Source organism: Patagioenas fasciata, chromosome 2, assembly GCF_037038585.1.
Source record: "Patagioenas fasciata isolate bPatFas1 chromosome 2, bPatFas1.hap1, whole genome shotgun sequence".
Classification (NCBI taxonomy): Eukaryota; Metazoa; Chordata; class Aves; order Columbiformes; family Columbidae; genus Patagioenas; species Patagioenas fasciata.
In genome coordinates this window covers 139,970,305-139,997,428 of record NC_092521.1, presented here as the reverse complement: position 1 = coordinate 139,997,428, position 27,124 = coordinate 139,970,305, and the positions used below count along the sequence as shown (strand labels likewise).

Below are 27,124 nucleotides of genomic sequence, written 5' to 3'. Positions count from 1 at the left end.
AACCTGAAAAATCATGTCATGGCTTATTTTCAGGGTAGGTCTTCTTTTCAGGGAAACAGAGTACTACTAAAAAGGATATCTATGTAATATATTTTCATCTTATCAGGAATACTTGTAAATGAATATTTTAAACTTCTGCGAGTACCTTTATTTGCCACCTGGCAATGGGTTTATCATCAACCAGATCCATGACATCAGACTGCTGGTCATCATTCGGTAACTGGCAGCTGACAGTCCTGGCATTTTGGAAGGCAGCTGGCATACTCAGAGCTTCTCCAGGAATCCATTGGCTATCCCTATACTAAATGTTAAGGGAGAGTTAAATACATTATGAAAATATTTTGATGAGGAAAAACAAAACAAAACCAACATATATATTGCACAGTGTTTGAACACAACTGTCTCTGGACTAGAATGCAGGGGGAAATATTGAATGCCATTACTTGCACACAGAGATATCTATCTGAGCCTTTTACTGTGGAAGAAAAGGCAAAGAAGTCTTTCCTGCCACATGGTGATTTGGCACTGAATTGCCAAGGATGAACAGTTCTTCCACTTGGAGAGTAAAGGGACAGTTAAGCAGCGGGTGATCCTCTGCCAACACTGATCTGATGTATCAGTGCATCTATTCCCCTCCATTTCTGCTCTCAGGAGAGGACAAGCTTTAGTCAAAGGAGCAGATAATGTTTTTGGCAGGGTTCTAGTATCATTCTGGGTGCTGGGGTGTTAGGAATAGAATCAGTTTTACAAAATGTTCCTGAAAGGATGAATCAGTTTTGTAAACTGCCCCTGAAAGGATGTTCAAGCATATTGTGTTTTACCTAACAAGGGATTTGAGTATACTCTTATCAACCTAGCTTTTATCTTAGCCCAAATACGCATAGAGTGAGAAGAAGTACATACAGTATCTCCGGAGGTTGAGCAAGTCAGCAGTTATCTAGCTATAGAAGTAGTACGCCTGTGCAGTACCCAAAGGTGAAAAGGACAGAAGTGATGAAGACTACTTACTTCATCCTGAAGACCCCCTGAAAGACCACCAGAGGACACTGCGCATGATCAAAATAGTTCCAAGATGTTGCAATTGATGTTGCAATCAATGTTGAGTAACTGTTATGTATCTTAATGAATATATGAATATGTATGTGAATGGACTGTATAAATACTGTGTAACTTAAACTGACCGGGAAAGCCAGTTTTGGGTGCGAACCCCTGGTTTCCCAGCGCTGGAATAAAGCACCGCATATAACTACGTCTGTGGTTATGTGTTTTGATTGCTAACAGGGGGATACTGGCAGTTTGCCATTAAACCCTTGCACAAGCCAATGGACTACACCATTAATCCTGTAAACTTTTATTCAAAACTACAGTGAGGACAAGTCATCCAAGGATCTATCTTCAGAGTTCAAGATGACAGAATAGTGATGATAATATTATTTGCCTAAAGTACTGATGTGGAAGCAGGGACAAGTACACTGAAAATAAAGTTAGATGGAAGTAAAAATCCAGACATACTAAGAAACAAAAGAACAGCAAGGTCAAAATAATTTTGAGCCTGACTAGGTTATACTGAGCTGGCACATTTTTTCAGTTACTGGAGCCAACTGAGACATTTATTCTATCCTAATCCTGATATGGGAAGTCTTCTGCTGATAAGGCTTTGCATTTTTTTTTCCTTTACAAACAGAAAAATAAAAGCTTTTGCTGAGAATACATATGAACTATTTTTTTTTCCTACTAAACATTTTGGTTTTCTTTCACCCTACACTCAGTTAAGGAAATGACAGCAAGGGTGTGTAAAAATGTAACAACTAAACATTTCTAAATATGTAATTTTGAGACATTAGTACCATAACCTCTGAAATGTGATGCAGAAACCTTTTGTTATTAGCTGGAGGCAATTTCAGACAGATTTTTTTCAGAAATACATTAATCTTTCAATAAACAATTAAAAAAATCTTCAGATTTACTGGCTTTCTAGCTTATTATGTTCATAGAAAAACTTACTTCTGCAGTTCAATACAAATAAGAAGGAACTAAAACCGTATTTAGTTTTAGAGAGCTTAAACACACTCTCATCCTTTACAGAAATCTCAGTAAATTCTGCATCTGGGTAATCACAGGTTCCTTGGCCATGTCCTACCCAAACCTCTACTAAGGGATGTGCAGTAGTCCTGGCTCTGTGAGGTACTTCAATACAGAATTCTCTGCATCACTTCTTTCAGCATCATGCACAAGACCTATGTCCTTCCTAACATGGTAGGACAGCCCATGGGCAATGGATCTGATTTAATCTTTCAAGAGTGGAAATACAAAAAATAAGAAATTCAGTGTGTATGAGCTCTAAATTCTGCCAAAGCGCCTCTTCTTTGAAATTTTGATCATTTAAGTTTAATAGCAAAATATATGGAGTCCTATACTCTTGTGAGTCCATTGACATTAGCATAAAGGCACTATAATGCCGTCTTGAAAATTGAAAAAATCAAAACTAAAAATTAAAAAAAAAAAAAATATCCTTTCTTTTGCATTTTCGAGGAAAGAACCCTAAGCTTCCTCCTTAACTGCAGGTAACAGCAGTGGTGTTCCTTTTCTAACAAATAGAAGAGTTTTTTATAGTTAGGAGCCAAATATACTACAATAAAGAGTGTTCTAGCAGAATATCTTGCCATGAGTTGAAACTGAGACATTTCAAACTGTGATAAGTGAATTCCCAGTGACTGTCTCACTGTGAGCCTGGTCCAAAAGTCTTGTAACCTAATGGAGTGTAAACTTACTCTCCACTTTATAATTTCAAGCCAACTTGCAGATGAGTGGATACATGTGTTTTAAGAAAAATCTATGGCCAGCATTGCTTAATTTGTCAAAATAATTTTAGCATCTGCTGGAACTAGCTAAGGAAAACTATTTTGTCTCAGGAACAAAAGGTTCCCATTGAATGGTTCCCCTTTCACCATGTCCCCCCCATCATCTCTATCATCCCATCAGTGAAACCCAATTTTACATGGAAGCTTTTTGTATTCTAGTGTCTAACACGACATAAAACCTTGTAATTGTAGATAATTTATTCCAGGCTAACACTTGTAAAATGCTTGTAAATTTGCCTTGAGCAAATTCTAGGTCTGAGGAACAACAGTCTCTCTACACAGATTCCTCTTAGTTTACAGTGCAACATTTTTAATCTCCTGTTCAAACCTGGGGTATGGAGCTGACACATATCATTAAATAGCTGTGGTATTCTACCCCAGGGAAACAGACAACACATGAAAAATGCCTTTCTCTTTTTGTAGCAGATATATTATGTTTATAAAAGGGCTATTTTGAGCATTAGATTTGAGACAGGAATCTAGTAATGCTTTTAACCTAACTTCTTTGAAGTACCTTCTTCAAAGAAGTGATACTTCAATTCTTCTCCTTAAGCACTTCAGAAAAACGAACCACAATATACTGGTTGCTACTAGCAGGGCTGCCCTCGCCCTTTTCTAAATGGATAGCTGCCATATGGTGTTATCTCCCTCTTGGCTGCTGAACATTCCCATTATGTTTTGTATTTCTCTTATCATGGAGGAAATGGCCATCTTGCAGAGACTCAAGTGTCTGCTGCAAAGCGCTGAGTGCCTTTGCTTTAGCTTCTACTAAAGTATTGGGTTGTACCCACATCAATGAATAATATGTTAGACATTCTGACCCTCATTCTCTGAGAAGCTTACAATGTAATTTTTACTATTCATGGAGACCTACCTGTAATTTGATAATTTCACATTTCAGATTTAATGACTCCCTGAAGCCGTGTCCAAAAGCTCTCACTGATGTGCAGTCGTACTGTCGAATATCGCATAGCCCAGCATTCTCCAGCTCTGTAATTTCTGGAGCCTGGTCTTCAAAGTAGAAATTAGACAATGAATGTCAGTATATTAACTCATTCACATGCCTTTACATTAATCAATATGTTTATTTCTCTATCCAACTAAGAAAAGCAATGAAATCTGAAACCAGCTGAAGAAAGGCATAAACAGAAATATTTTTTTACTGTTAAAAATGAATCTTAATTTGAAAGCCAGGCTTTTTGTCTTCTCTTGGAGTGTGAATATTATGAAGCAGAGAAAATATTCATCTGATAACAAACACTTGTGAATATGTGTTTTGCTTTCTCATCCATGGTTCTTTACATGACACTTGCAGCACAAAATCTAAATGAAACTCAGGCCCTAGTAACAGGAACTGTAAAGGTTATAGTTATGCAGTAACTTATAATAGGAGCTTTTTGTTTAAAGACTAACCAAAAACACCTCAGGAATTATTATTTCAGGAAATAAATTGACAAAGACTGGAACACTCAAATAGTTTTTATGAAGCAAAACCAGTTTGACTTCAAGAGGAATCAAATATTTTTATTATTATTATTCTGTTACCTCTTTCTCTATTTGCTTTCAAATAGGTTACTAAAACAAAAACAACATTTCTAAACAAAACATTAGCAGATTTTGTTTTGAAAATTTTTTTACTTCTGTGGTGCTTTTCATATTTTTCTCGTGTACCTCTTAACTGAATTTTAGTGAGTCTTATTTACTGGAAAAAAAAAAATCCTGCCCAGCTCTATTTGCTGCACCTCTGTTTTCTTCAGCATCGATTCTGCTCCCACCACATCTAACAGTTATCTAACATCACCAAAGAGAAAAACATCCCACTTACAGTTAATAAACAGGATCACATAGACTATCAAAAATTATGGAATGGATGGATGTAGCAGATCTTTCCTGAAGAAGACAGTGTGCAAGAACATTGCTAATCTCTTGAGGCAATATTCTAGCTTGCAAACTCGCCAAGTCATCAATTTTTAAAATATGCCATATCAGAAACTAAGCCCATGTTTTGCCCTTCAGAAGCAAGAAGGTTGAATAGAAAACAATTACTGCTGTATTAAACTGAAGCTAAATTGCTGGATAATGACCAGGGCCACCACAGGGAACCTCTGTCAATGTACAAAGGCAGGAGAAAAAGGCAGCAAAATGTATGTATATTGCACAAACACTGAGAACATTATTTAAGTAAATTTCTTTGTTTTCCCCCTCACTTACCAGACAGTATGCTGCAGTCATATGAGCTGTAGCCTTGAAAACACACACAGCCCCATTCTGTACACTCCCCATTACCACTGCAGAGACTGGGACACTTCAATGCCATAAGCAGACTCTCAACTGACCCTTCTAGTTCCTGTTGGTTATAATTTATTTCTTCTAAAACTCTCTTCTCACATTCATTCTCTAGAAGAGCTAAGGAAGCTTCTGCCCAACTGAGGTCATCTTTCAGCAGCAAATCTTTAACACACATAACAATCGCATCCTCTATTCGCCGGCCAAGAAGGCCACCACAAGATCTTCCTATACTGGAATTAGCTATTGCATGCTGGCAGAGTAACAAAGCGCTGGACTCGGTGAGGCCAGAAGGTGTGGGCCAAGAAGGAAGAAACTTTTGGTCTCTGTCAGTGGCATGGTCCTCTGGAAAAAAATAACTGTATCCCTCCAAGTCTGTTTGGCTAAGACTTTGGAAGAGAAATACCGGATGGTATTCATAATAATTCTGGCGCTTCTGCCTGCTTGTAACAGATTGACTTTCGTGAAGATGACTACTGTAATGGTAAGAATTTCTTCTAATGCCTGAGCTTGAAGTTCCTTCGCTTTCTATACCAGTATTTCCCGCCGAGGTTGCAGAGACACGTGTGTTTACTAGCGATGTTTCATGAAGTTTGGTTTGATTATCCTCCCCCTGCAGAAATGTAGATGAACCCATGTCATGTGCAGATGAACGTTTCTTTAAGCCTCTGACAAGATCAACAGGACCAAGGTACTCAGCAGTGACATCCAGTCCTGGTATCAAGGAAAGAAATCTACCGTTTTCACTATCTTTACAAGACAGAGGAAGTTCTGATCTAAAAACTGTGTCTCGTTTATCCACTGATCGATATAATCCAGCATCTTCAAGTGCACAGTCACAGAAGACTATTTTTCTAGAAGACGTTAAAGAAGCAGGAGTTTTGTCAAACAAGCTCTCTCCTGGTGAAATTCTGCAGAAGAAAAAAGAAGACGAAACTGTATCTGAACTTTCTTGCCTACTTTCACTGTTTTAGTAAAGCATTAATGTTTCATTTTCTTTTTGTTGTTTCATACTTCTACAGAATAGATCACAGAGTCTGCAGTACACAACTATATTTAAGGACTTCAGTTAAATCACAAAACTATGAGAGTAACTTGCAATAGAAGAACTGCGAAGAGTGGATCTTCTGTGTCCAAAACCTACTCAAACTAATATTACTTAAATACTAATTTGGCTCTTCAGTTTGTATTTGCTCTGAAACTTATTATGGAATGTATCTATGACATTATAACATTAATTTTAAAACTTAGGAAGATTTCTTTTTACTTCAACAAGTTTTCAAGAGTGCAAAGGAAATGTTGAACCCAAAGTGATGACATTCGACTGAAATAGAAAAATTGTATTACCTCCACTCCTTAATAAAAGAAGAAAGAATATTAGTATGGTCTGGGATTTCCACTCCACTTGCAGTGTGATAATCATTCTCTGCACTTCCATCAAAGGTGCCACAGAGTCCCATTGTGTGTCTGTAATCTGCACTGGGTGCCCTAAGTGTTATGCTCATGCCCCATTCACTCACATCAGCACGAACGAAAGCTCCAGAAGAAAACAAAACCTACAAAGAGATTGGTGATACCATCATGAGAAACGTTATTTTTATTTTACCTAGTAAAACCAGGTATGTTTATTGGCCAGGAACAATTCAAAAAGGCCAGGAATACAAAGACATTCCATTAAATTCTGGCTCTAACTGTTCTGGAACAAATTTCATTATTCCTTCTTCTTGTGAAGCCCTGCAAATAAAAACCCTATACATCTCAAGCTCAGCAGGCAGTCAAATGGTACACTATAGGTCCATAAACTTCATCCATCATTAGCAGGTGTATTGTGGAAGGTCAGTGACTGCAAAACCACAGAGAATCAAAGATCAGCTAGGCTGCTCACTCTTCACATGCTTGCACACAGACAGGAATGAATCTGTTAATACAAACAGATTATTTGGCAGCACCTTTCCCAAATTTCTTTTTGTCAGCTACATGATTCCCTGTGTCAGTAGCTTAATATAGAGTCACTGTCTACCTGCAAAGCTCATCCTAAATGTTCTGAATAGCTCAGAATAGTAACAAATATATACTATTTAATTGTAGGCAACTGTACAATCTCTTGAAAGAAATACTAGAAGTCTCAAGAACAAAATCCACCACAAGTTTAAATGCTGTCTCTATTACTAACTTGCTGTATGAATCTGAGCAAGTCACTTAATTTTTCTGGTTCCTCAGTATCTTTTTACTTCCTCTACTGCCTAACATCACCTTAATATTTAATATCTGAGGTCTTCAGATGAAATGCTTCAGATAAAAGTTAAATATTTAAAATATTCTTATACCACAAGCCAAACCCAAGTTGAAAACGCATATCTGTTTTCATGGCTTGCCTTCCAGATCAACAGAGTGATTAAAGAACTGTTGAGGGCTTCATTTTTACATTCTGCTTTATTTGACATTCAGTGCAGTCATAAAGGAATTCTATCTACAAAGAAAAAGCTACAGGAAATTACAAAAGCAAATGGGAATGTTTATCTGAGGGCCACATTCTCTAGAGAAACCACGTACACTTGTAATACTGTGGATGTCATTTGGCGTTCTTAATTATCTATATGCGCAGCCTTTCTATATGACAGTGGAATGAGCAAAACGGAGCATAAAGAGATCCCATTTTGGAACATTAGGGCTGCTAAGTATGTGCATATCAAATCTGAAAACTTCACTTTCCACACATGGGTTGTATACTGTGATTGACAACATGGTTCCAGAAAGGTATGCATGTTGATGCATCCTTGTTTTTGAGGACAACACCTTCACTTACAAGCAAAACACTGGCCAAAGGACTAGGATTGAAAGATAAATGTTATGCTATTGCTTAATTGCAGAAAATAAAGCATATTTTAGTTCTGCAGTTGGTGTGAATTGGTAAAAACAATTGCTGAGATAACCATTATGTCCGCAAGCCATTATTTACTACTTACAGTTACTTTTCTTCCTAGGTAGGATTCAGTGATTTTGACATTGCTTCCTGTTGTGTCGCTACTTATTACAGATAAGTGTGGCTGTGACTCCCGTAGCTGACCACTGCACATGTCAAATGCAATTATATCACTTTCTTCTTTGGCAACAAAGCCGCAGTTACAGGATGCTGGGTAGTGAAGACTTCCACAGTCCCACTGGCGAACATGAACTTCAAAATCTCGAGATGTACTCTTATAGAGAATAAATGTTCCTTTTTTAAAATTGTCATAGAGTCTGGAATCAAAAGAACAGTGTGTGATATCGCTTTAGTTATAAAATAACTATATCATCATGTGTCAGCAACTTTATCTAAATCACATTTCTAATATTTGGTGAACTTTGATACTGCAACTCATCTTCCTGAATCAGAAAAACCAAACAGCACAGCTCACAAACCAACACACAACTATGTTCTGAAGCACCATCATATCTCACCATGCATAGCTCCAAAATAAAAAAAAATTAAACTTGCTTTACAGCAGAAAAATAGTGAGTAAAAGAAGGATCGTAAGTGGAGTATCTGTAGACAACGGTTGTAAATGGAAACACAACCATGAAGCCACTGCCATTCTTTCTTTTTTATTTTTTAACAGCGCATATGAGGAGGAACTGGAGGGTACTTCTCAACTTCTGTGTTTCTACAGCAGTATATCTATGCAGCAAGAGCAATAAGATACATAGTAGTGTGCATGTGGGGGGCAGCTGCTGAAGACTGCATAAGCACCCTTGACAAAATGATTTGGAAAGTCACATACTTTTAAAAAGGTCTGCTCTGTTAAGCTGGAGATAGGGAGCACTTACTCCCACAGATTTGAAATTGATTTAAGATGGAAACCATAAAAAACTACTTCCTTTTTTTTTTTTTTCCTTAGGGTTAGCCATCTGTTCCCTGAAGCAAGGTTAAAATAGCCAATTTAATGATTCAGCAATAAGAAGGAAAACAAAATGAAAAATTAAAAGAGCCCAAATTTTTGCTGCAAGTTTAACAGCCCCTTGGCTATAAATGGCATTTGACAGTTAATTGCAGAATGGCGATTTGCTTTGTGTATAATAGGGCAGCAGACAAACTGCAGATGGTTACCCTACTGGGACTGCACAGAATTATCCATGATTCAGTAAGGACAGTTCCTTTTCTATTTGTTTCCCCTGTTTCTAAAATAAAGTAGTAACAGACTTTATTCTTAAAAAGAAAGTTCTTTCCCTGCAGCATCATTGCTTCATAAGAAATCTTGATCAAAATGCATCCATGGTTAAAATGCCCAGTGAATCCATCCCTGTAATTTCCACTGAAGGACAAATTGCAATATCAGCATAACCCCAGTGACTTTATTATAATTATTATTATTACTAGTCACAGTGCCATCAGAGAAGCAATTATAACTTATCTTTTCCCCTCCTTTATCAAGCTCACAAGAATAGGGTTGTGAGCGGAACATCCAGTTTTGGAGGCAATATTTCCTCCTCCTCTCACCCTGCTACTTGAAGAAATGTGCTTCTGCTGAGCAGAGAATATACAGGTCCATGTGTGGCACCTGTGTTTATTTTGACACCTTCCATGGATTAGAAACACTTTGAAAGACAGAAGCACACAAAAAATATGCCAGCTGTGGCCAAGGAAGCTGTGTTCTCTTCAGAAAGAAGGTCAGTGATGTGCAAGTGACAACAGCAAGTCCCTTTCAATGCCATTCATGAACTCAGCACAATGTTACAGACAGCAGATAGCTTCTAGCAACTTGATCCATACAGGGATTCAGATAATGACACCCAGAAATAAGGAAAACTATGCTGGCATACTTCTCTAAAAATGGAAATAGTCTATTTGCTTCATTCTTCTCCCACAACCTAAAACTTGCATTTAGAAATACAAACATTACAAACATCATTGTGACTGGCAAGCTTTGACTAGACACAGCATGTTTATCCTTATTGTGCAACAAAGGGTATTAAAAATAAGCAAACAAACAAAACCACTTAAAATGAAGAGCAGCAATCCAGTCATTACCTGCCATCAAATGTAATTATATGAGGGTCAGTAAATGAGTAGCAGTAGGCAGTGGGTAGATCCTTTACTGTAATCTTCAAAACAAAGCAGCACATAGCCATGTCAGATTAAGAAATATACTCAGGCTTTTTTATCTTTATTTATCTTATCATACTAGTTTGCTTTCTAACCCATATGTTATATTATAATTTTAACCAATCTAAGTAGTTATACTTGTATTCAAATTTAAACAAAAAAAACCCCAACACAACAAAACAAACTTAATTCTAATGAAAATGCAGAATTTGAATGAAAATAAAACAATGTAAAATTGACCACTTAGAAATCTTGATGTGAGCTAGCATATCACAACTAAAATAGATGCTTCATTTACATCAGCCAAATTTCTGGCCAGTTGCTTTTACAGAGATATTAACATGAAGATTTTCAACCTGTGTGCTTTCTGGAACATAGCCATTCCACAGGAAATTCTCACTGGATACAGGTTTGACTGCAATTCTGGTAATTCTGTCTCCATCCTGCATGAAGTCTGTTACAGCAGTGAAATAAATTACAGCTTGACTACAGATTCCATCATTGCAGGGTTTGTGGAGAAGATCCACATGACAAGAAGAAAGAGCCAAGTTTAAACCTAACTGCTCTTTACCTGTTTTAATGAAAACACAAATTAGTGAGTTTTACTCTAAACAAGTCACATTTTGTATACTACTGTTAATATAGATACTAACTTATTTACAAGCATTTTTGTAAATGAAAATAACTATACATTTTCCTTCATACACGCATCCAAGTAAATGGTTTTGAATATTCCAGTTTTGATAGCCAAATGAAAATCACTGCAGTCTTGCCAATGTGACACTAAAATAGTTGTCTGCATAGGCAAGGCTCCTCCTGGGGCTCTCTGTACTTGTGGTTCAGAAAGTACTACAGAAAACAATAATAACCAAAAAAAATTAGGACTTCACAACTGCATATACAATACTTGGAACACAACAAGTAAAAGTGAACGGAATTATAAACTTTGCTAGTATTACAGTATTCTGTCCAATATTCATAGCTGCCCAAACCACCTGCCGACTTCAAGTAGTAATGGATTATTGACACACATTCTTCCATACTTTCAGCAGCAGTATATACAGCCTCTCAATATTTTGTTTTAACATTTTAGGAAGTATTTTACAATGTAACAGCTTCTCCAAAGAAGCAGACCAGCAGGAATATTTGGAAAAACACATTAAACACAGAAGATGCAACAAAAATCAGAATACTTACCTTCGTCAACAGTTTTTAATGTTAGTGAGATTTTGCAGTCACTTTCAAGCTGGCTAAATTCAGGACAAGGAATAGGAATGCTGCTTTCTATTGCCAGTCTGTATTCCTTCCCATCTTCTGATATATCGTATGTTTCCGGATGTATCTAGCGCAGAAGAAATTGTACTTAAAATGCAGTCTTTGTGGGTGAACTACGGTATTGCTTACTAACCAGCTAGGAGTAAAGTATAAAATACTAAAAAGACTGAATGCCATGGCACATGGTCTGATCCACGGGATCAGGCTTATTTAGGTGGTCTGAAGAGCAGTGAAATACTGGGCATAAGATGAGGACACAGCAGCAAGTCTTGAGAATAAGGGGCAAAGATAAGGAAAAGGCAAGAGTAAAGATTACCTAGAAAGGTAAGGAATTAGCAAACCACATTAAAACCACAAAAACGTATTCTCTAGGTGGTCACTTCTGGAAACTAAAATCCAAGCAGTTTGGTGTATTGTCTGGAAGGAAGCAGGAGGAACCTACAGGCAACAATGTCCCAAAGGAATTTGGGAGTACTTTAGTTCTCCTGGGATTCCTCTCTGTAAACTTAAAACACAAGTCACTATAAATACATGACAAAAAATGCAACTAGAGGTAAGTAACAGGGGCCTACAACAGGGCATTGTACACTGGGTGAAACAGGATGATTCCCCACAGATAATCATGTACAGTATGTCTTTCTGGGACTGGGGTCCTTTTCCTGGCCAGCAAATTGGCCCCTGTAGCTATTGCCACAGTAAGAATTAAAATAAGTCTCAACCCTGGCCCCTGACCAAGTGGCATGGCACAGCTCATGTCCCAGTTTCCTTCTCTAAGCCCAGACTAAGTTGGTCTCACCCATCCCTCACCCCATGGCCAGCAGGGAAGAGGTCCTGGCTGTCCTGTGAGAACCTGTTGGCATGGGCCAAAATCACACCAGAAAAGGCAGGAGCAGTGAAATGCAATGGAGAACAGTGTGCCAGGGCTCACATCTGAGCTGTGGTCCTCCTTAGGTTACAAATAACAGCAACAGAGTCAACTCTAGCTGCTGGAGATTGGGGCTTTCACTATGTTGTTACAACTTGCATGAGTTATCAATTCAGCCTTCCAGCACCTTGAATACACAGGGATCACAGAAACAGCTTTGACCTTTCTGCTTTTTGGTAAATTTAAGTTCACTACACTCAACAACATACTCTTTTAATTCACAGTTACCACATTTTGAGTGCCTTCTAGTCTTAGGACGATCTGCTGTAGCAACACTCAAAAAGACTACTACAATAATGCAAACATTATTTTCTTTCAAAATTACCTTAATGCCAGCAAAAAATTCCTTGCTCTCAACAGAAGAGCTTTGCATATCCGGTTTCTCCACAAAAAAAGTAGAAATGCTACAGTAAATCTGTAGAGTAAAACCAAAATAATAGAATACATTTTTATTATGGTAAGATAAAACCCAGTCATCACAGGTCAGCCTAATGGATTTGTCATGCCCAGTCTTCTGTATGCACCAGAAGATAACAGTTGCCAGTGGTGTTGCTTAAGAAAAACACAGAAATAGACTGAGCATCCTAAGATCTTTTCCTTGCATGCCCCACCAGTGGTGCAGGGACTTCTTGAGCTAGAGGCTGCATATAAACCATCATGTTTAACAAGCAACTAAGTCTCCACGGACTTAACAAATCCATTTTGGAGAATTTCTACACCTCATGACATGTTGTGGAAATGCATTCTATACTTTATTACATGTTAGTTACTCCTTTTGCTTCATTTCACATGTGTTGCCTTGAGAGCCAATTAGATCTTGGATTCTGTAAAACAAGCATCCCCTCCTCCTCCTCTTCTTACTTATACTTTTTTCCTGATGTTATGGGCCTGGATAATCTATTTCAAGCTGAAGAATTTACCATAATTTCCCTCTATTGAATTAGTTCCATGCTATTAGACACTGTGGTTTTGATTTGGCTTTGTAGTTTTTGCTTGTTTATTTTGATGTATTCCTTTTGAGATGTGTTGAGCACACATGCAATATTTGAGATCCTGAGAAAACCAAGGATTCATAGCAGCAGCAGGTAGTTTATGACGGTGCCTTTCCTTTTGACTGCCACTGAGCTAATACTGTCAGGCAACGATTCAAAAAATCCCCAGAGGATTTTTGAGGATTAGCACTTGCTCTTGTTGTCCATAAGCCATTCAAGCAGCCTGGCTTTGACTTGAACACATGTGCTTTTTTTGGTTTTGATTTTGGCCAGGAAAAAATAACCTGTATTTTTATGTATACAGGTAGAAATTTTATTGATTTTCCAATGCTTAAGCTTTTCAAAGTTACCATGAAAGCCTAGACCTTGATTCTGCCACCATGCAAGTTAATGCAGGTACTCCCACTGTTTTTGATGGCAGAGATTAAACCATTTAAATCTGACACTAGAGACAAAGCCATCAAGCAGCAGCTCATTATTGATTCAGAGTAATCTATCCAGTGAATCAAAAACACAGCTTCTCACAGCCTCTAGCTCTTACAGCCTCTCAGATGCAGTTGTGTCCAAAAATCCTCCTAATTTACAGTATCATACAAAATCACAGTAGAGGCTGAAGAAGATGCAACTTGAATGACCATTTATCTCCTGGAGACACACTATAATGCATTAAGTCTCAAAACCTCAACAGCAGTGACAATTATATAAATCTTCTATGGTATTTTCAGATTCATATGAACACATGTGGTGTAAATAACAACTAGAGGCAATATGCTTCTATCAACAAAAATTATACAGCACAGTGCTGTGACTCTGTCTAACAACTGTTAGTATCTCTGAGCATTTATGAAATCATATACCTGTAGATAAAATAGCTATCAAGGAGAAATAACAGATTTACTAAGATACAAAGACATCATAATTATTTTTAACATACTCTGTCTCCAAGTCTGACGTTTATCCCATCTAGTTCTAGAAGTGAGAACGTATGAACTGCTGTCTCATGTTTCAGTTCTTCTTTGATACCTTCAGGAGAAAGTCTTGACCAAGTTACAATGAATCCGACCGAGCTGTTTGCAAAAGGAGCATCAAAAGTACACCTTAGGTAAATGCTGCCTTTGATCAACTCTGCTACAACTTCAGGAATGGCTGGTAGTGGTGGTGACACAGATGGAGATGATGAAGGAGCCAGGTTACCTAGTCAAACAGAAGTGCTGTTTGCACATTTTATTCTGTGCAGAAACAATATCAGATGAAATGACACTGACATACATTTTGTCAATTAGTATGCTAATAATATTTACCTTTTTTCATATGTGAAAACATTATATAATTGCTTAGAGAATCAGAGAAAATGTGTATGTTCCTTTTATTAATTGTTAAAAGGAGAAAAACCCCTTTCTCAGCTGTTAATTATATTCTAACCCATAGGAAGGTGATGAAGAATGGGGAAAAAAAACAAAACCAAGGGAATAAAATGCAGTTAATTATTTTACCAGACAGGAGAGAGCAACATGCAAAGGAATTTGCCTGACAGAAGAGTATTTACTTACAAAGAAAAGGGGAAGTGGGGAAAGGCTAAGTAAAAATAACAGAATGAGCAACAGTACAATTTGTAGATTCATCTTATATTTGACTTCCAAAGAGTCAAAGTAATCTGTAAATCGGCATTATTAAAATTACTTTTTTAACATTTTGGTACTTATTCTGAATACCATGATATGAAAGCGTTTGCAATCCAAGGTCTGAGATTACCTCCAAACTGCTCATTTTGCAACAAACCAGGCAAAATACTTGATAACATGAACCTGTTTTTATTCAAGACAGAATATGACTAAATGTTGACATTATTGGGTCACAGATGCACATAAAGACTTGAAAATCAAAACAAGCTACTTACTGCTACAGACACCTTGAATTTCCTTTCCCTCAGGACCACAGATCTGTGGGTTTGCATCTGTAACAACTAAAAATTGTTCTTAAATTGTATATTCACACACATACAGAGTACGTACACCCATGCTCTTTAATTATTGCTGTTTGTTAAAAACACACCAAATATCACAAGACACCAACTGAAGTGTAAATTAGCAGAACAGAAGCAATCTTGTAATAGCATTCACATACAATTATGGTAGGAGTCAGTAAAAAGCCTTGCATTGGAAATTACAAGTAGATTGGCTACAACTAGGTGGAAGGGTACAGAACATTCTATCACTTCTACATCTTTTACTGCAGGTGTACCCAGCTATAATATATAGATCTTGTTAGCAGATAAAAAGGAATTAAGCCATTATCTTGAATACAGATTTTGTTTCCCCAAGACCACATCTGAATGCTTATTCATTAATTGTAACCCTAGACAGCTAAACTCAAAGCAGGCAGACCTACTTTGAAAAAAAATCATTTTTCGTGCAGTGGCCTAAGAAAAAGTGCTTGTGCGTTGCTCTTATTTGCTACTTTGAGTATTATAAAAGAAAACCCCAACAAACCACACTTCTATTAAACATTTATAACAGCAGTTAAAAGAGGTTAGTCACTCCACTCAAGCTAAGGCAAAAAGGCAGCAGCCAACACTGAAAACCCCCTTCACCAAAAAGAATGAAGAACAGGTTTTGATGTTCCATGCTTCAGTGATACAACATTTGAATTCCTTAGCATGTTCAGGAGAGACTGAAAATTTGCATCAAGTGTTTACAGCTGTCCAGTGCTACAGAGAAAACACAGTACACATGGTAACCTAGATACAATAAGAAGCACAAGAGTACAATGCACTTCATGTGAAAACATCATCTTAAAAGAGGGCTTTTAAACCCCAAAATGTGTTTCAGATTTACAGTATCCACCAGAGCCAAACGAGACTTCTGTTCCTTGCCTATTTGTTTTGAAGCAGTAAAACTTAGCTAGCTCTCTGCCTATGGTTTTTATATCCTCGCTCCTCTTCATGAGCCATCATCCAAAGCAAATGCAGAGTCCTATAGTGCAGGAGTTCTTCATTGCTTCAGATACTTGCAGGCTGAACTAGCCCATTTCTGGCATTTTTTGCTGTCTGTAAACCATTGGAGAATACCTTAACAATTGGACCTAAATGTATAATGATGGGTCAATAAAGCACCAGAAAGCCCACTGATAGTTTTGCTCTTGAGCTTTTGCAAGCACTCAGTAATAAGAGAATATGACTTAGAGCAATAGAGTATATGATGCATTAAAATATTGCTAGCATTTTCATAAGAGTGTGTTGTATCAACTAAGAAGAATTTTCTACTACACTAAGTTGCCACTATTTCACAGTATTTATAATTGTAAGGATTTGATCATGCCTTCCTCAATGGTTGGACTCAGTGATCTTAAAGGTCTCTTCCAACCTAAATGACTCTAGGATTCCTTAAGTTATCTAAAACATCTGGCATAAATAACAAAATACTGAAGTTTTGAGCTGCAAACATTAACACACTTTTGCAGCACCAGAGTCCAAGACAACGTGAGACTTTGCAAAAGGACTCCGCTTCAGTTCTTTCTCATAGTGCTAATAAAGTGTGTATCAATAGAGCACTTCTGTGCTAAATCTTGTCTAGCAACAATGTGTATACTCTCCAGAACAATTATGAAAGAGTTACAGTAAGAAAAATATTCCTAACACTAAACAATAATTGATATATGTACAGTTTGGTCAAGTTCTTAAAATCTATTCTGACACACAATTCTATGCATAGTCAGTAACGGAGAGTTGCAGAGTATGGGTGCCATGTAGGTACTCCGAATTTTGACTTCTAGGTAGTGCCGTATCCTCACCTCATTATATGGAAAATTTCAATTAAGAAGTTTGCAGAAATTTCTGTTCCACCAAATACCCGTGAAACACACTTACTAAAAACACAGATGTCTAGTTGAGTCAGAACACGCATTTTCTCACCTTCTGCACAATACCCCATGCATCCTTGGGTGGGCTGCAGTAAATAAACAAAGAAATCTCCGCAGTTCCTCACGCTGACAGGGATTCGGAAAAGACAGCAGTCTTTTGAAGCGCTGAAGAAAAACTGCCATGTAGCACAAGCTGTTAAGTGTTTGATCTCACCAGGCCGAGGCATGGATTCTGACTCCCTCAGAGACAACCAGACAGGGGCTTGAGTACCACAGCGATTCATCTTCAGCACCAGAGGAAAACATCAAAAAATGGTTAATGCTACATCAAACTATTGCTGTGCTTTAATGAGAGGTACACATGTATTCCATTAATTTCCTGCATGAGCTTTTAGCAAAGTTTAGACAGCATAACAGAGGGATCACTTACATTACTCCTCAAGGTCAAATCCAAATATACACAAAAGAGACTTAAGTCATTCTTTGAGTCTTATTAATCAGTGTTTCCAAAGACAGGTTATAATTTAGTGCCTGAAGAAATTAACTGGGAGCCACATGCGAGCGTTTAGCCCAAAAAAGCTAACAGTTGTGTTATGGTTTAGTGGGTTGCTCTGTACCCACTAACCTACAGTAACTGTGTGAATGCTATCAGAGCACAGCAAATACAGGGTAGAAAAAACATATACTGAATATCAGCTAAAGGTGTTAAAGCTGACACATTTTATAGGCCCTTTGCCATAGACACAAGGCTCAGCTAACCTCCTGGATGTCATTTAAGAGATGAGGCCAGCTGGCACTGACTTGCAGCCTAAGCCAGAAATGCAAGACACCTGACAAGCCCTGGCTACCTTTCAACTCCCCACCTTCAGATGCAGATATGCTTGTAGCAGCCCTCAAACAAACACAGGGACTTTGTAGCAACCCTAAATCCTTTGGTGTTTACAAAGCAATGGGCTTCACAAGGTCTGTGGTTCGGATGTCAATTTGACAGGTGCTTAAGAAGGGTTGTTGTTCCCCCTCTCACAAATACAAGCCTTGTTCAGTGTTTTCCCTCATGGAGTGAGAAATGTGCTGTGGAACAGTCCCCTTCACCCCCACCACTGTGGCTATGTGAGGTCTTCAGATCAAGGAAGCTGCCATGCAGCTCACTACTTAACAGTAATGCCAATCACACCAAGTCTGATTTAGCAAACACCAGAGTTTACCAGTAGAATACAGAAAATTAAATCCTGAGAAAAGGAGGCAAAGAAGGAATCTGGTTCATGGGTTACCAGAATGAGACAAATATTACATCTGTCTTTCATGTGCTGCAGAAAGTGAACTGAAGAGAAACATCCAGAAGGTCCCAGCATGTTAAAGCTAGCATTCAGAAAATATTTACATGAAAACTATAAACCTGAAATTATGAGATTTTGAGAACCTTTTCTTCATACAGTGCCTCAAGTATTCCTTTCTTTGACCTGATAGTGAAACAAGGCCTCAGACTACAGCAGACTCATTAAGCAATTACTCATCTCAAAAGTACACTTTCCTAATCTAGAATATCTGAGCCTACCATCAATCCATCAGACAGACAGAATTAATGAGAAGTAGACAGAAATGTGATGGAATGTTTAACGGTCTGAACCTTTGCCAAGGATTAAATATTGCTATAATAAAAGTTCTCCTAAAAGGAAAGAAAAAAGAAAACTTCCCAAACAAGACATCCATTTTACTTTGGTTTTAATGATTTGACTTTGAGATTTCAAAATAAAAGTTTTTGTCAACAGATGCAAATAAGCAGATGTCAATATATGAATTTCATTTGCTAAATAAGTTTTGAAGCCATGTCTTTCCAACAGTAATTATTTGGACTCCTCTGTATAAGAATGGTAGCCCAGTTTTACTAAATATTTACTAAGCACTGAGAAGTTTGGTCTGATTTCTGAAACATTCCTAGATGATATGGGTCAGTATCTTGCTAGTCTAACCTCTGTTCTGAAAACAATTATTTTTTCTCCTTGTTTTTCATGGTGGTTCTTTGTGTAATAGTATCCATTTTGAGATAATGCAACTAGTTAATTATTTTGTTTATATTAAATCCAACTGAAAGAAAGTCCTCTAGGAATCATACCTTTCACTAGTTTTGTGCAGTATAAAAGCCCAGGTAACAGTAGCCTCCGCAACATAGTCCTCTGAGTCCTTGAGTCAACTACACATTAAAGCTACTTGTGGGTTTATACTGCCGTCAAGATTTAATTAAAAATAAAATCTAATAAATAAAACCAAGAGATGCTGCTATAAACTCAATTTAATGTTATTAGTATATTTTGACTATTTCATATTCCTTTAAAAGTGTTTCATTGTTGGGTTTCTCTGGTGGGTTTTTTTGTTTGTATTGGTTTGGGTTTTTTGGCTTTGTTTCGCTTGGGTGATTTTGTTTGTTGCTTTGTTGTTGTAGTTTTTGTTTATTTGTTTCCATAACAGACTGTGACCAGGCTGTTTAAATTATTTAAAAAGTCACAGGTGAATACGCTAATTACTTTAAAAAAAAAAAAAAAGAAAAAAACACACAAGGAAATGTTTTAAAATAGGAAATTACAAAGCTATATCTCCTCAGGCTGTAACTATCACAGAGCTGTTGGAATGACTCCAAAATCAAGCATTACCAGTCTTAAGTATTAAATATTCCAAGCAATTCTTGAGTCTTAGGGGACATGCAGATGACAAGGCAACTAATCTTCAGTTAGCTGTTAGTTCAAGTCATTTAAGAAGTAATCTCTTCCCTCTAACATGATCACTTTAAAAGCTCCACAGTTATTGGATTCATGTGGCTGCAAATCTTCATACAGCTTTCACATGTTTTTCCTAACAGACTGACCATCACACAATTGCAGATTTACAACATGACATCCCTGCTATGCTGCCACTGAGAAAATCTTCAGTAGCGACTATACATGACAGTTTTTGAGTGCTTTAAAAGCAACGTAATTCATCATCCTCTGCTATTGCACATTCAGTGCAAAATTTTCAACGTTTAAGACTTAATTGTCCAGTTAACGGATTTTAATTCCTCCACATCACCCTCCATAACTGTATTCTTTTTTCATACCTACCCCACTGAAATATTCTTAAGAAAAATATCTATTTCTCATAATCAAATGAGTTGTAACAATACCTCTACGCACTTGGTCGGCATCTCAGCAGGCTTATCAAAAATCATAAAGCGATACCATCCTGGTGTTAGGGAATGGTCACACAGTAAATCATGAATAGCTGATTCCTGGAGGTGGGATGAATCAAAATCAACACTTCGGTAAGGGCTCTGCAGGATCTGATGTCCACCAGGAGAGCATTCAAGAACTGTGGAGTAAGACTATTTTGAGTATCAGGTGTGTTAGAAAAGATGTTAAGTATTTTTAACTGGAAAATATGGATATATCACAATATGACGTGAAACTACTTTTACTGAAAAATATATTTAAATCTTAGTAACAACAACAAAGGGGTATGTTAGCACTCTAAATACAATTCATCATGTGGTAACTTTACCTTCTTTAAGTGGACAATAAATGGAAATTAATAACCATATTAGGCATTTATCCCAGATACAAAAACAGTGGAGAAGACTATGTTTATACTTTCTCTCTGGATTTTGACTTTCTGGTTCCACTGATGTTTATAGAACCTAACAACCTGAATAAAAATGAGGTGTTAGATACATGAGAGGATCATAATCTTACCTCAGGAGGAGTAAGGATTATCCAAAGATCTTTTGTAAATAGGCTACCACTTTACAGGGTTCCTACGCATGAAATGAAGAATTCCCTCACATGGATGAGAGGTAGTTGCATATAGTTTGCATATACATGCAAGAGTGTGTACAGAAATGGGCAGATACTTAGTTACACATTTTAAGTCAATTTGCATTACTAACATGCAAAATTTTAATAAAGTAAATACAACTGACAAGCATATTTTTGGACAATTAAGTGACTTTGTGGCCTCAAAGCAAAATCTCAAAATTGCTGGTAGGTACAATGAAGGATCAAAATCTGAACAAGTCTTTACAACAGTTTGTTTGTTTGTATGTTTGTTTGTTTGTTTGTAATGCAGACTCATTCAGAAATAAAGCATAATGCCACAATTTCTGAGTCTGTTCTGGCAGCTGAGTTGACTCCTGTCAAAGACAGTGACAATAATAGTTCTGTCTAATGGCATATTTGCCTGCAACATACTGAACAGCCACTCTTGCTCAGGAATGTGCTTGCAAAGTGAAAGTAGGGAAGAGTAAAGTAAGAGAATGTTTATAAAGAAATAACATTTAAAATATACAGATCTGTTTATGTTGCTTTTAAAAATGGATACCGATGATGACTGCGGCTGGAATGAATGAATTTTTTAAAATGCAGCTGTAAGCAAAATTCTGCATTTTGAATGTTAATAGTCTGATCTTCAGTTGTCACTCCCAGGTTTGCTGTTTGGTTGTGGGTGTGTGGGTGTGTGTTTTGTTTATTTGTTTGTTCTTTTTTCTTTATTTGTCCCATATTTTGCATGGTGCAATTGTATAACTGATTACATACATATTTGGGTTCAAATCGTGCAGTATTATGCTACCTACCACATTCTTTCACATCATTATACAGATAACCACAATTATAAAACAGTTTCAAAATCAGGTAATTCCCTTCCTTTGAATGGAGAAGATACCCAGGAGAAAGAACAGACTTCATGTCTTTCAAGCACAGTGTGAGAATCCTATAGTCTTTCAAAGAGCGAAGATTTAATCTGATATGGCTTTAGGCTACCCAGGCAGGTAACAATAGCTTTATCTTCTATCCTCTAAGGACAGCTGGAAGTCAATGTGATTGACTGTGCCACCACTGTGCTTCTGAGTTGCTTGTAGTAGCCTGTAGGCTATTCGTGTCCATACAAGCTGACCTTACTGAGACTTTATCCCTCATTGGAATTTGAAGAAAAGCCCTTAAAGAATCACAGGTCAGTCATGTGTGTTATTGAAATGTTTTCCAAGCAGGCTTCAGCACAAGCAGTTTACGAATCAATGTGAAAGTTTCTTCCTGTCTTCTATTTTTTATTGGAGTTCTCCCTTTCATACAGCATCCTCATTAGATTTCTTTCCTGTAACTGAATCACTCCTGAAACAATTAATATCTGTTACCTCTTCCATTAATAAATCAAGCCAGACATGAGACAAGTCTTTATTTTCTTTTCCTCCACAGTTTAATTAGATCATCATTTGATAAATCTTTAAAACAGCTGACTGTACTCACTTGTAATAGGGTTATAAATCCTACTAAAGATCAAATACGTTTTTTCTTATTATGCACATCACTTTAAAGTGTCACCCAGCTCTTTGTGTATTCTTTTTTCCTTTTTAGAAGTATGCTAGTATTTCTGTAGCTTTTGCTTGGAAATGTTGTGTAACACTGGTTAATTTTTCCTTTTATTTTCCTTACCCATTCTGCAAAACAACTGAAAACAACTACCATCATCAATACTAAAAATTAAAATATTTATTACACATCTGAGTGTGTAGCTGATGTGCTGTCTGAGTCTAGCAACAGCAGAAACAAGTAAACCTATCATATTTATAGACACATTCACAACACTGAATATTGTGTTCTTCATGAAAAAGTTACCCCTGCAGAATAGACCCCCTCAAATCACAGGCATTTAAGAGGGGAGATGGCTAAATTTTTTCACCGAAATAATTATTTCCTTAGCTAAGATTCATAATAAAAAGAAAAATAAAACTGATATATGCATTCTTTCAAACTTCATTCTCAGAATTATGAATAACAATTTTGCTGTAATGCTCCAGAAAAGCTTTGCCTGTGTCTAACACCCAGCAATCTGCAACCTAATGAGGCAGGTCTGACAAAACAATAAGGAGCTGAAAACAGGGTCTGGTGCTTGAAAAGTGCTAAGGAAGCTTACCCACAGGGCAAGCTTACCTATGGGCTAGTACAGGTGGAACATTAAAGCATAGGAAGGCATATATGCTACTGTTGACTTACAGCATCTTCATCCACAGTCACAAAACACTGACATGTCCTGATACAAAATGGAAAATTTATGTTAGTTTTAACAGAATTTATAATTTAAGAATTATTATTCTTGGTGGAAATCTTTCCATATATATGGGACTATATTTTTTTTATATTTTAGGACCTTTAAATGTATTAGTGATTTATTAACTTGAAATGTAAATATTTGCTTTAGACAATGAAGTCAAACTTCTAATTATGAAATACACAAATGAATACTTAAGACTGTGCAATTCAGCCTCCTTTGAAGATTGGACCATTGGTTTAACTTAACCTAGTGGAGACACACATGATAGACTATCAGGAGAGATTTATTTCTGGGAAGTCAAACTCTTCCATTTTGTTTGGAGGTCCGATTACTACATACTGTCTGCTAGAAAAGCAATCTGGCTTGGGAAAATATGCAGCTGTTTCCCTAAAATTTGAGGAGTTTTTATCACATTCAGTGCGTCTTTCCACAAATACTCTATATACCATCTTACAGCTCTCTACTGTTCTTAACTGATGCCTCTGCAAGTCAGGAAGAATCTGATTCCATATTTGCTTTTCCCTGACAGTCTTCAGAATTAATACAGTGAATTTCCCTGGATCCATCACAGACTTACTTGGTCCTGCCAGATAATGAGAAATGTGATCTTAAGCCCCAAAAGAAATAGACTTTTGCAATATCTTAAACACAAAGATAGGATTGTGCCGGAAGATGAGTAATAGGAAGTGCTTCACTGGATCACAGCTACTGCTTACAATTGAAAGGCTGAGGCCTCATTATTAAATCCAGTCCTGAGTTTATATTAAAACTTCCTTGTTCAGTGAGGCTAGCACATCTCAGCATTAATGCAGCATTTCAGATACTGTGTACCTGGTCTGTTTGCTACCCAAAATTCACTGTAGGTATTCGTTACATTGGGTTATCCTGAGAGGTGTTTTTTGGTTTTGTTTTGGGTTGGTTTGTGGGTTTGCTTGTTTGGTTGGTTTAGTTTTTGTTTGTTTGTTTGTTTGTTTGTTTGTTTCCTGTCTGCTCTCTATATTGGGCAGATTTATCCAGTAATCTACCTGAACAGATTAAAATACACAGACAAGTACACATAAATCAGGCCTTTTTGGGAGATATATAGATGAAATCTCTGAAGTGACAATGGTATCTGTTTCTAGAGGATTGTCTTTGAAAAGCCACAGTTATTTAAGTTCTGTTTAGATGATTTTAGGCAGACCATTGATTGGGCCATGCGTCAGGTAACTGCACTCTTGCACTTAGTGGCACTTACTGCCAACACACAGGGATTTGTACCACAGCTGCCACAAACAGGGTCAGGTAACAGGTACTCTGAACAACACACATTAACCAAAAGTCAAAGAGGTTCTTGAAAGACACAGCAGCCCATTTTCCACAGAGATATTTAAGTGGCTCCTGACAACTGCCTATGGGGCAGAGGAAAATGAGTTCTGTAAAGGAAGGACTTTTCAATTCCCTGTTCACAACTCTGTTCCCATCCATCTGCAGGGAGAGGCCGATATACGATTTTCCACCTGTTCTTGGGCAAGACCAGAATTACAGGGCAGTCAGGGACTGAGGAGTGTTGGGTGTAAGCCAGAGATGAAATGGGAAAGGAGCCACACATAGAGCACAGGCAGTCAGGGGCACAGTGAGAGGACTGGCAACTCAGTTCCTCAGGTACAGAAAGTTTATTAGGTCACATCTCCTGCTGTCCAAAGGCCAGGATCTTGCAAATGACTACAGATAAAAATATATTGTCATTAGCAAGTGCTTACTCCAATCCTGAATGTGCTTTTTCTTGCTCCTACTGACTGCAAAGGATACAGTGTATCAAAATCCCATGGCAGCAATTAGAACTAAGACTGCATTTAACAGAAGTGCTCAGATGTATTTGTGGATTTAAACTCTTTCAAAGTACTAAACCAGAAAGGAATTAACTTTTAGGAAGAAGTTTAGGGGAACACTTTTAAAGAAGAACATAACGATGAACGTAACTATTTACCTAAAAGATACTGTTTGTTTGGATGAGACACATAAAAGAAAACGATCACAAATGTTGAAGCAATGACATGGAATAGGAGCATGAACACTTCTGTATGTGGAACCATGAAGAAAATAGATTCAACATGCACACATTAATATATCTGTATAAACAGCATTATTGGAATGGGTGTTAAAACTGCTCAACCACTCATGCCCACAACCTAAATGATGCTTTGTAAAGGTAGCAAATAGTTGCACAACCTTAAAAAAATGTAAAATATATGCATATAGAATATTTTCTAGTAGTTCTCCATATGTTATTGTAACTACTATTTATGTGGCTTTTTTTCTCTGAAATCTGAAACAATACAAATATGTTTTTTGCACAGGTTTTGCAAAGCATTTTGCCAAGGTCCCAGGTAAGGGTGTGCTAATGAATCGCACGTGCTCCAGCACTCACAGAAAAGAGAGTGAGGAAGAAAGTGGGAGAACTAAGATTCCCGTTCTTCGATTTTCACTCGGTAGGCTTTCCCTGCAGGTGCACTGTGCCAATGACAATTCCTATTTTGTCAGTTCATAAAGTTAAGCCTCTTCCACTGAAACTACCTACACGGGACCATCGGGCTGGAAAACAAGCGATGTGCGGGCACAGGGCAAGGACGTGACCGAGCCGTTCCCCGCCCGAGGTCGCTTCCAAACGCGTCGGTGCTGCGGGCAGGCGCTGCTCTCCCTGCGCTGCGCTCCGCCGCCGTCTCCGCGCCCTCCCGTTCACCTGCCGGCGGAGATGCCCCCACCCGGGGCCGCTCGCCCTTCTCGGTGCCCGGCTCGGTGTCTCTTACCTCGCCGGCGCGGCCCCGCCGCCGCCAGGCAGCCCAGCACGGCCGCGCAGAGCCAGAGCCGGCGGGCTGCGGGGGCGACCCCCGCCATGACCCCGTCACTCCTCGCTGCCGCCCCGCTCGCTCCGCCGCCGCGCTCCAGGGCCGGGCGGAATCTCCGCTCACTTCTGGCGGCTCCTTGCGCCCACCCGCGCCTTAGTGCCGCCCCTCCCTCGTGGGGGTCCTCGGCGGGGCCCGGCCCTCGGCCCGCCCCCATGCCGGCCCCCAGCCCGGCCCTGCCGGGGGTCGCGCTGCGGGTGTCCGCTCCGCTCCCGCGCGAACACAGCTGGTGCCCGGTCAAGGCGGGTGCGATCTGGGCATCCTCTGCCCCGGTTCTCCATCGGGGGATGTCATCAGCGGGCAAGCAAACGAAAGAGCGATGTTTGTCGGAGGCTTTACGGAAATGCTTTTCTGTAGCCCAGACAGACACAGAACTGATCGGTGTCATGAAGGAGGAACGTCCTACTGTCTGTCCTTGGACTCATAACTGTATTCATTTCCTAATGTGCAGTAAAATGCTGAAAAAGAGTCAATTTCACATAGTTTGCCATTAATGCTTTGGTAAATGCCATAGATCACCAGGAGTGTTTTATATTTCTGCTTTAGGAATAATTACAACCTGCTTTGTTTGATAACATTAATGCAGAACAAGTTTAGCAAATATTTAGCAGTTTTAAGCACTTAAGTTTCAAGGTTTGCTTGGTGATGCTCCTCACTGGAAACGTTTAGCAGAGGACAAAGAAGATGACAAATTTCAGCATTTAAGTTTTGGTAATGCTAGTGTTTTTCCCTGCAGGCCTGAGGTTGTGCAGACATTGAACTAGTTTGCACACACAAAGCTATACAGCAGTCCACAGAAATGATTCATGTTCTCTGTAGCATATGTAGCAAACATATGAATGTTGCTGGTGTTAAACACAGCTTACCACCATCCACCAAGCATC

General features: G+C 38.2%; 1 protein-coding gene across 4 annotated transcripts in view; it reads right to left on the bottom strand.

Moving 5' to 3' along the window:
* The window catches only part of VWDE (von Willebrand factor D and EGF domains), a 42,900-nt gene extending 16,488 nt beyond the window's left edge, over window positions 1–26,412 (bottom strand). For 3 of the 4 annotated variants that reach the window (XM_065832164.2, XM_065832163.2, XM_071805100.1), the window contains exons 1-14: window positions 26,145–26,412; window positions 20,438–20,622; window positions 17,333–17,564; window positions 15,320–15,385; window positions 14,357–14,616; window positions 12,756–12,845; window positions 11,428–11,572; window positions 10,587–10,801; window positions 10,156–10,229; window positions 8,114–8,387; window positions 6,495–6,703; window positions 5,073–6,058; window positions 3,736–3,872; window positions 146–301 (exon numbers count right to left, since the gene is read on the bottom strand). In XM_065832164.2, coding sequence (XP_065688236.2) covers window positions 146–301; window positions 3,736–3,872; window positions 5,073–6,058; window positions 6,495–6,703; window positions 8,114–8,387; window positions 10,156–10,229; window positions 10,587–10,801; window positions 11,428–11,572; window positions 12,756–12,845; window positions 14,357–14,616; window positions 15,320–15,385; window positions 17,333–17,564; window positions 20,438–20,622; window positions 26,145–26,397 — 3,282 coding nt within the window. In that variant the 5' untranslated portion in view covers window positions 26,398–26,412. The remainder of the gene's footprint in view (window positions 1–145; window positions 302–3,735; window positions 3,873–5,072; window positions 6,059–6,494; window positions 6,704–8,113; window positions 8,388–10,155; window positions 10,230–10,586; window positions 10,802–11,427; window positions 11,573–12,755; window positions 12,846–14,356; window positions 14,617–15,319; window positions 15,386–17,332; window positions 17,565–20,437; window positions 20,623–26,144) is intronic. The other variant, XM_071805099.1, reaches the window with a different exon arrangement.
* Window positions 26,413–27,124: the final 712 nt, after the last annotated feature.